This window comes from Sceloporus undulatus, chromosome 1 (assembly GCF_019175285.1).
Source record: "Sceloporus undulatus isolate JIND9_A2432 ecotype Alabama chromosome 1, SceUnd_v1.1, whole genome shotgun sequence".
Classification (NCBI taxonomy): Eukaryota; Metazoa; Chordata; class Lepidosauria; order Squamata; family Phrynosomatidae; genus Sceloporus; species Sceloporus undulatus.
In genome coordinates, this window is record NC_056522.1 from 378223551 (window position 1) to 378233448 (window position 9898).

Here is a 9898-nt window from a genome sequence, read left to right on the forward strand (position 1 = left end):
CCTTTTAGAAATTAGCCAAGTGCTTTTGGAATCCTAGGCAGTCCTTCTTTTTATCTCTGCTTCATTATTTCCCCCCTCCCTTTGTGCCATTTTTGCAGGTTGCCATCCAGCTGAATGACACCCACCCTGCCATGGCTATTCCTGAGTTGATGCGAGTCTTCCTGGATATTGAGAGATTGCCGTGGGAGAAGGTTCGGAAGGCCTTTTCTTTATGCATGTTGGCTTGGTTTTCAGAGATCAAGGTTACTAGTAAGGATAGAAACAATATTAAAAAAATATTGGGGAACCAGTAAGAAAAATTAAGAGGGGTTCTTGCAAGTGCCAAGTAACCCTGGCAAGGAAGATCCTAGATGTGTGTGAATCACTGCAGTTCAGGTCTTATTCTGCACAAAGAAATGCATGGAAAACAATCTTTTCTGCACAGAAAGCAACATCTTTATGGAGGGTTTTTTTTCCTGCACAAAAAAAAGCTGTTTTCTGTTTTCTATGCAACCTGCCCTCCAAACACACAGACACACACACTCACAGACACACACACACACACAAAACACATGCATTTTTTGCTCAGGATATGCCCCAAAGTGGAAAGAGCCTTTAAATTTCTCACAACAAGGACAAATATGGTTAAATGATTAATTCTTGTCTGTGAGAATGAAATTTACAGAGAGTCACATCTACAGTTGTGAGATTCTCTGCCTCAGCTTTCTAACACCTGACTTTTGCAAGTCTGCTGTGCTTCCTAGTTACCTAATTTATGTAGTCTTGGTTTCCCCTGCATATCCTTAAGAGCCTTTTTTTGCATTATGCTTCCTCTTTCCAATATACGAGAAGATTAGGTTTCCGTGTTCGTGCAACTGAAGTTTTCCAGTTCCCCAAATCTCCATTTACAACTAGGGAAGGCGTTTAATACTGGTGGCACTTTTTCCAGGGAATTGACATGGATGTACCAGCTTGATGCCATAATTTGTAAGGTGCCGCTTGCCACTGGAAAAAAAGAGTAGCAATGGGTACTTACTTGCTCCTCAAAAGCAGCAGAAACAAACTGGGTTTAGTAGTTTCACAATGGCTCCATCTGCTGTTCAGTGATAAAGCTGTTTTTTTAAAAGAGTGGTTTGTTATTTTGCAACGTTGAGTTTTCATGTAGAAACGTCAGTTCAGAGATGGGCTAATATGCATGCTGGCTCTCTTCTCAACATGGATGCCCTTAAGGCTACATATATAAGACCCCAGGTGCCACGATACTGTTGAGTTGCAGTTACACATTTTCAAAGCAGTTGTGAAAAACATCTTTCAGCATAGTACAATAACATCCCAAATCCACAAAACAGTGAAACTTTTATAGGCCAACACCATCATTTTCTTTCTGTCTCCTGTTTGATTGTTGACACTTTGCCTGATGAAGAAGCCAGTTGAGCTTCGAAAGTTTGCATCGTGTGTTTTGTGCATTTTGGTCAGTCCAATAAAGGCATCACCATTTTATGGGTTTGGGATGTCATTGTACTTTGCTGTATGGCCAGCATGGCTACCCATTAGATATCTTTCGGCATAGAAAGGCTCCTTCCCAAAAGCTCCGTAAGAAAGTGAGGTTTCATGCAATGCTTTCTCTTCATTGCTGAAATTTAAACTCCTAATTTCAGATTGCATGTGCTTGGTTAGTTGGTTAGTTAATCTTCTAAATGTAAGAGCATATTTTAAATTTATTTATTCCAGGGTATAGGGCAAAATTGCAAAAGAAAGAAAGAAAGAAAAAGCTTCCAGGTTCCAGGTTCAGAATTCATGTAAAAACTTGGAAGAACTGCCAGCTGGCTTAGCCTGCATCTGCACCGCGGAATTAATGCAGTTTGACACCACTTTAACTGCCATGGCTCAATGTGATGGAATTCTGGGATTTGTACTTTTGTGAGATATTTAGTCTCCCCTGTAAGAGAGCTCTGGTGCATCACCAAATTATAAATCCTAGAATTCCATACATGGAGCCATGGCAATTGAAGTGGTGTCAAACTGCTTTATTTCTACAGTGCAGATTAGACCTTAAAGCCCCCAAATAACTTTTCTGAACTCTGGTTAGGACAACAGTGTACTGTACCTGGAAACTTGGGTCTCTATTATTTGATTTAGCAAAAGCAGAATGAGCGTGCGACAATAAGAGCAAATCAGCAGTGGAATGGAATACTTTAGAAGACTGTGAATTCCTGCAGAGGATTGGAATGGATGACGCTTATGGTCTCTTCAAACTCTGTGACTCAATGGATTTTCCTCTGTTGGAGTTTTTTATTCAAAGGTTGAACCAGGGTTTCTTAACCAGAATTCCTTATAATTCTAGGGTTCAGCAAGCGGTTGCCAGGTATTCCATGACAGAGCATGATATATAATAATCTTTATGCAGCAATTCTCTGAAACCTGAGAATTATTTTAAAGGTTAAAAGGCTGAAAAAGGCTAGGTTAGATGACCACCTCTCTGAGATGCTTTAGGAGTATATTTCTTGAATCAACAGAGGGATGGACTACAAGGCCCTAGGGACCTGGTTAATACTTGGATGGGAGACTCTCAGGAGGAAATGCCAGGGTCCTCCAGGTAGGACTAGGAGGTAATCCAGCCTGAAACCCTGAAGGCTCCTCCCTGTCAGTCAGAGTTGATAATCCTAGTGGGCCAAGGGTTAGATCCCTATACTTTTTATTTATCTATTTTAATTGATTGTATGTACAGCACTGTGTAAATTTACAGTGCTATATAAATAAAGCATCATCATCATCATCATCTCTGAGTGCCAGCATGGTGTAGTGGTTTGAACACTGGACTAGGAGACCAGGGTTTGGATCCCCACTCAGCCATGGAAACCTACTGGACAACTTTGGGCAAGCTCCACTCGCTCAGACTCACAGGAAGGCAAGGCAACCACCCTCTGGACAAACCTGGCCAATAAAACCCCATGATAGGGTTGCCATCAGTTGGAAGCAACTTGAAGATGCATAACAATATAGATCCATTTCAGCCTGGCTTCAGACCTGGCTATGGGACAGAGACAGCATTGGCTGCTTTGGTGGATGACTTGTGCAGGAACTGGGCAGGGGGAATGTATTCCGGTTGGATTTGCTGGTCCTCTCAATGGTTTACAATGCCATCGACCATGGTATCTTTCTGGGTCGCCTCTCTGGGATGGGACTTTGGGGCACTGTTTTACAATGTCTCTGGTCCTTCTTGGTGGAGTGGACCCAGAAGGTGGTGCTTGGGGACACCTATTTGACACTCTGGCTACTAGCTGTGGTGTCCCTCAGGGCTCAGTTCTGTCCCCCATGCTGTTTAATATCTACATGAAACTGCTGGGAGAGGTCATCCGGAGTTTTGGGGTTCAGTGTCACCAGTATGTGGATGACACTCAACTCTATTTCTCCTTTCCATCTGACTCCAAGGATGCTGTTTTTGTACTAAACCAGTCATGGTGAATGTTTTAGAGACCGAGTGCCCAAACTGTGACCCAAAACCCACTATTTATCTCAAAGTGCCATGTCCCTCTGGCTTTCTAGTAACAAACTCTGTGCTGGGGCAATGGCGTGTATGCCCACAGAAAGAGTTCTGAGTGCCACCTTTGGTACTCATGCCATAGGTTCACCACTAAACCTTTGTCTGCTGTCAGTAATGAACTGGATGTGGACAAACAAATTGAAGCTTAATCCAGACAAGACAAAGGTGCTCCTGGTCAGTCAGAAGGCAGATCAGAGAATAGGGACTCAGCCTGTGTTGGATAGTGAAACACTTGCCCTGAAATCTCAGGTTCTCAGCTTGGAGGTGTGCTCCTGGATTTGGATCTGAGCCTGAAGACCTAGGTTTCAGCAGTGGCCAGGAGTGCATTTGCAGAGCTAAAACTAGTGCGCCAGCTGCGTCTGTTCGTTGAGAAGTTAGATCTGGCTAAGATGACACATGCCTTGATTACATCACTCAAGGCTTTTAAAAAGGCAACAAAACCTTTCTCTTCCGGCAGGCCTTCCCCAATTGATCATATCCAGAACCAATTGAATCTCCCTCCTTTTATTATTTTTCTTATTTGTGTTTTGATTTTTAATTTTGATGTATTGTTATGTACTTTTAACCATCTTTTACTGTTTAATTTTATAGTTGGTAGGGAGGGTTGGGTTGGGATCTTGTGGGGCTTGTTGTTTTTATTGTTGTATATTGTATTAACTTTGCTGTTACCCACCTCGATCCTCAAGCGGAAGAGGCGGGATATAAATAAATTATTATTAATATTATTATTAGTATTAGTATTAGTATTAGTATTATCTGAGGAAGAAGAGTTAAGTCTAGGAAAGCTCATGCTGCCAACTTCTTTCTTTCAGTTAGTCTCAAAAGTGCTATAAGATCTCTACATAGTGATTCTACAGACTAACATGGCTATATCTTTGAATTCTACCATATGGAGGGGTAGCTAGGTAAAATCCTTTCTGAAATGCTGTCTGAATTGGGAATGTTTGCCTAGATGGACCCAACAAATCTGTTTTCTCAGCCTGCCCTACTAACTCTTTCTTTCATAAATCCCAGGCCTGGGACATCACCACCAGGACCTTTGCCTACACAAACCACACTGTTCTCCCCGAAGCTCTTGAGCGCTGGCCAGTTGAGTTGGTAGAGAAGCTGCTGCCAAGACACCTCCAGATCATCTACGAGATCAACCAGAGGCATCTGGACGTAAGTAGGGTTGCGTCACAAATTTTCTAGTTAGGACTTTTAACAATTTTGGTTATAGCCGTGGTGGTTTATGGGTTGGTGGGAGCAGTGAAGCAACTCTCTTCTAGCCTGGTCATTCAAGGAGTGTCCAGGGTGCTGAACCATGTTTGCCAGGTGGCTGCATACCTTGGACAGCTCCACTGAAGCTCCCATCACTTCCAGAGGCACAACTGGTGAGGCCACAAGACAGGGTCTTCTTAGTGACTGCATCTCTGGAATTCCCTTACTAGGAAGGCTAGATTGGCCCCCTCCTTGTTCTCCTTCCATCGACAAACAAAGGCTTTCTTATTCTGACAAGTTTTTGAGACTTTTTTTTTAAAAGAAGGGACTTTTAATCAAAATGCTATATTTTTTTAATTGTACCTTTAAAAACACACACACAACCTCTTCTTTCCATTATTTTTAATTATACAGGTTGAGTATCCTTTGTCCAGAATTCCAAAATCGGAAATACTCCAAAATTCAAACTTATAGAGCTAGGTTCCTCTCTATTATATTTGTGAGGCTGGAGGGAAATGCAACGATCTTTGAAACAGTGGGGGGCATGGATTTGTGCCGTGGACTACACTTGGATTCCAGCCATTTCATAGATTCTCATTCTCTCTCCATTATGTTTTATTGTGCATATAGAGGAGTCCTGGTGGCACAGTGGTTAAATGCCTATACTCCAGCCAAGATATCTCATTATGTATATGCAAAGGGAGACACAGCGTGATATTTTGTATGTTTTAAGTGTGTGTGTGTGTGTATGTATATGTATGTATAATTTGTAAGCCACTTTAAGTTCCCATGAGGAGGGGAACAAAGTGTAAGTAAAGTAGTAGTAGTAGTAGTAGTAACTTAATGACAAATACCCAAAGCAGATTCACCATGCCACTGACATGAAAGCCACCAGCTTGGCACTACAGTCAGCCCTCCTCAGAGGCGGGCTTGTCTTCTGCTGCTTTGATCTTATAGGGGAGGCAAGCCCCATTAGAAGTAATGAGGTGCATACCTGCCCCGTGCGCCCCGCACACCACCACAAACACACATCTAATTATTTCCTATGGGGCTTGAGCATACCTTCTTTTCCACTTATGCTGGGCAGTCCAGAATGGATCCCTCGTGTATGGGGAGGGCAGACTGTATTTTACACTGGAAATTATTTACCAAAAAGCCAATTGCTTGTGTAATTTTTTAATTTCCCTCTTATTACCAGTGGTGTTGCTAACAGTACCCAGTGACTGGTGGAAACTGTTTTCACCTATGCTTTGATCTTCAGAGTGCCAGAGTGAGATTGGAAATGTTTGTCCACAAGCTGACTTGGATGAGACCTGCGGCCAAATTTAAGCAAGGGTAGTGCAGTGAATACCAGGTGGTGTAGGCTCTATTTAGGAGAAAGGAACTAGCGAAACCATCTCTGAGAATACCTTGCTTAAGAAAACTTTATGAAATTCATGGAGTTGCCATAGGTCTACAGGCAACCAGAAGACGCACACAAATACACATTCTTGAAGGTGCACACAGATACTCATAGCTCGGAGTGCGGTGGAGTCTCCTTCTTTGGAGGTCTTTAAGCAGAGGCTGGATGGCCATCTGTCAGGGATGCTTTGATTGAGATTTCTTGCATGGCAGAATGGGGTTGGACTGGATGGCCCTTGGGTTCTCTTCCAACTCTATGATTCTATGATTCTGTGGAAACCATGCCCTATGAGAAGTGGCTTAGGGAGCTGGGTATGTTTAATTTGGCCATTTGGAGTAACTGAGCAATCTTAATGATCCATTTTTCCATTATCGATGCTTCAATCCACTTCTAGGTTTTGCGCAAACAATATCATATATCAGAGAAGTAATCTATATTTACTCCCTGGCCTATTTCTGAGCAGTAAGAATGACCTATAGCTCTTTCCATCTTTGTGTTCTTTACTCAGAGAGTTGCAGCGCTGTTCCCAAAGGATTTGGACCGCCTGAGACGGATGTCCTTAATTGAAGAGGAAGGGGTCAAGCGCATCAACATGGCGCACCTTTGTATTGTTGGCTCACATGCTGTAAACGGGGTTGCAAAGATCCACTCAGAGATTGTCAAGAGCAAGGTGTAAGTAGCAGTGTGAGTGTTGGGTCATTTTTGTCGAATGGGTGCAGATGATATCCAAACAGCTTTGGGAATGTTAGGTGGCACTTTTGACAACATCTGGGTGGGCAGCTGTGGTGGGACTGAGAACCTATGTTCTGCCCCGGGACCCTCTGGGGGCCTGATGGACATCCAAAAATGTAACTAACGTCCCCAGAAATAGCCATAGGGTTTCTTCCGGTTTGGAAAAATTGGTTTATTTGTTTTTATGTAAAACAGTGCAGGCAATCCTACAATCAGTTTAAAAGGTGAATGGCTCCTAGAAGCTTCCAAAAGAGATTACTGTATTCAACCCTTTTGAGAGTTAAGCAGCAAAAGAGCTGTCTAGAGCAGTTGAGAAGAGCCATTGGTTTGAACGTTGGACAAGGAAATTGGGAGACCAGGGTCAAGTCCCTGCTCTGCCATGGAAGCCCATTGGATGACCCTGGGCTGATCACACATTCTCATCCTAAGAGTAGAACCATGGCAAACCTCCTCTGAGTAATAAGACTTGTCAAGAAAAGCCTCAGATAGGGTCATCATCATCAGTCAGAGTTGATAGTTTTTGTGGGTTTTTCGGGCTATGTGGTCATGTTCTAGAAGAGTGGGCTGTTCAACAGTGGAACCACATCCTTCCTCAGAGTGTAGTGGAGTCTCCTTCTTGGAGGTCTTCAAGCAGAGGCTGGATGGCCATCTGTCGGGATGCTTTGACTTGGATTTCCTGCATGGCGGGGGTTGGACTGGATGGCCCTTGTGGTCTCTTCCAATGCTACGATTCTATGAGTCTATGATTCTATGATTCTATGGCGGGATACAACGGGCAGGGGAGGACGTCTTGGAGGTGTATTAGCTGAATGCGGAGCTCCAGACGGCCCGCCTGGGGGCGTGCTTCAGGTGTTGGAGCTTCCACACGGGGGGCAGTGAAGTGTTGGAGCTTCCACACGGGGGGAGAGTGAAGACGTCTCACCTGGGTCCGTTTCGGACCGGAGTTTCCAAACCGCCGCCTCGGAGGACGCTGCAAAAAGAGAGGCAGCTTCTGCACGGGCGGCCCAAACCGCAGCTTTTTTTTTTCTTTTTGCGGCTGGTGGATGCGCAGCTGCGCAGCTACACGCTAAGACGCGTGCAGAAAGCCTATGTGCGCATTTAAAGCGCCCAAAGCCCCTTTAAACTTTTTCTCATCTACGAGGCCATGGAGGCTGCCTAAAGCTAGGCAGGAGTGCTGTGGAGGTAGCAATGTCCAAACTCTGTCCTTCCAGGCGTTTGGACTTCATCTCCCCAGAATCCCAGACCACAGGGCAAGGTGGCTGGGGATTCTGGGAGATGAAGTCCAAACGCCTGGAAGGACAGAGTTTGGACATTGCTGCTTTGGGGACCATGAGCCAGGCATGGTGGGAGGAGAGAACAGGAAGGGTAGAATAGAGTAGATAGGGCTGGGAGGGAAGACATGCCTGGAGGCAAAATGATGTCTTTATGGGACATCATGGACCTAGTGCCTTGTCAGTGCTCCCTGCCCCTGATCCCAGGCCCTCTCTAGTTACCTTTGCCTTTGGGGGCAAGTTTAGAGGGCATCAAAAGTCTTGGGCACATTCAAGCTCGGGGTCTCTTTTTTTTTTCCTTTGCCGGCTGGCGAATGCGCAGCTGCGCAGCTACAGCGCTAAGCAGCACGGCAGAAAGCCTATGGGCACATTAAGTGCCCAAGCCCCTTTAAAACTTCCCCCCCCGCTCTGCCCAAAAACAATGGTGGTCTCCTGCCCGTGGTGATCAGCTGGTGTTGGCATCCTTGTCCGCTTGCACGTTGCCCAGTGTCACCAGCATCATGGATGCCTCCTCTCCTTTGGTCCCCGCGCTCCTGCTGAATCTGCAATGCGCAGCCACAGCTGTCTCCGCTGCCACCGCTGTCCCCTGCCATCTCCCCTCACCTCCTTTGTACATATGTCAATATTACAGTTTTAGCGTTTTTTATTGTTAGGTGAAAATGGCGAGGAATGTGTGTAGGTGCACTTTAAAGTCCAAACTTTCCAAGCAGCGCATGCGTACATGTTGCGTTAGGGTTAGGGTTAGGGTTAGGGTTACGAGGCTTAAAATGCGCCGCAGCTGTGCCTCACTTCCACAGCTGCATGGCAGCGGACGTTGCAATTAAAGCCTGACTGCAAACTGCGCATGTTCCAAGACCCCAACTCACTATGCGGCGAGCGGAGCTTTTAAATGGGCAACTTAATTAGCGGCGTAGCAATTCTGGTGTACCGGTTGCAGCAGCTCTCATGGCTTTCCACTTCTCGATATGTGTCAGCATTCAGGTAGGACTGTTCCAGTTTCTGCAAAATGTTTGGCTGGGACCATATAGCTATCAGGTCAGCCGTCTCAGTATGAACAAGACGTCACCCTGCCTTTTTTCGGGGTGCTGGTGGATGGCTGAGCCATCCTGCCTGGTGGCAAAGGGGAGCCGCCACACAGCTGTGCCAGGAGCAAGCCGAACTGTGCCCTTTCCCAGGTGAAAATGGCGCAGGAATGTGTGTAGGGGTCACTTAAATTCCAAACTTTCCTTTTCACTTTCTACAACCAAAACATCCGCCGGCAAAACTTACAACTTCCCGCGGTTCTAGCAACGCATGCGCACAACTGGCTCTAGGGTTAGGGTTACGAGGCTTAAATGCGCCGCAGGCGTGCCGCAGCTTCACACAGCTGCATGGCAGCGGACGTTGCAATTAAAGCTTGACTGCAAACCACCATGTCCCGGGAACCCGACCCATTATGCGACGCAGCTGACACGGAGCTTTTAAACCGGCAACTTATATTTGCGGCGTAGCAATTCTGACGTATCGTGGCAGCAGCTACAGACGGAGCTGCGCAGGTACGCCGCAAATCAAAAAGAAGCGGAAAAAAAGCTAGTACTTTTAATGCCGCTTCTCCCGCTTGGGGCGTGCAGGGGGCATGTTCATGGCGGCATTCAGGTAAAGCCGCTCTGAAGGCTCTACCTTCATGACGTCATGAGTACATCCCTTTTTGCCCGTCTGTAACCCGCCATTGAAAGGATATACTTATTTGGGAGTAGCAAAAAAAAATGACAAAAAACAGTCCTAGGAGGC

General features: G+C 45.5%; 1 protein-coding gene across 1 annotated transcript in view; it reads left to right on the forward strand.

The window, feature by feature from the left end:
* The window catches only part of LOC121927249 (glycogen phosphorylase, liver form-like), a 74754-nt gene that overhangs the window by 41368 nt on the left and 23488 nt on the right, over nt 1-9898 (forward strand). Inside the window, exons 10-12 of the mRNA XM_042460952.1 lie at nt 99-191; nt 4538-4684; nt 6634-6798. Of these exons, the coding sequence (XP_042316886.1) occupies nt 99-191; nt 4538-4684; nt 6634-6798 (405 nt within the window). The remainder of the gene's footprint in view (nt 1-98; nt 192-4537; nt 4685-6633; nt 6799-9898) is intronic.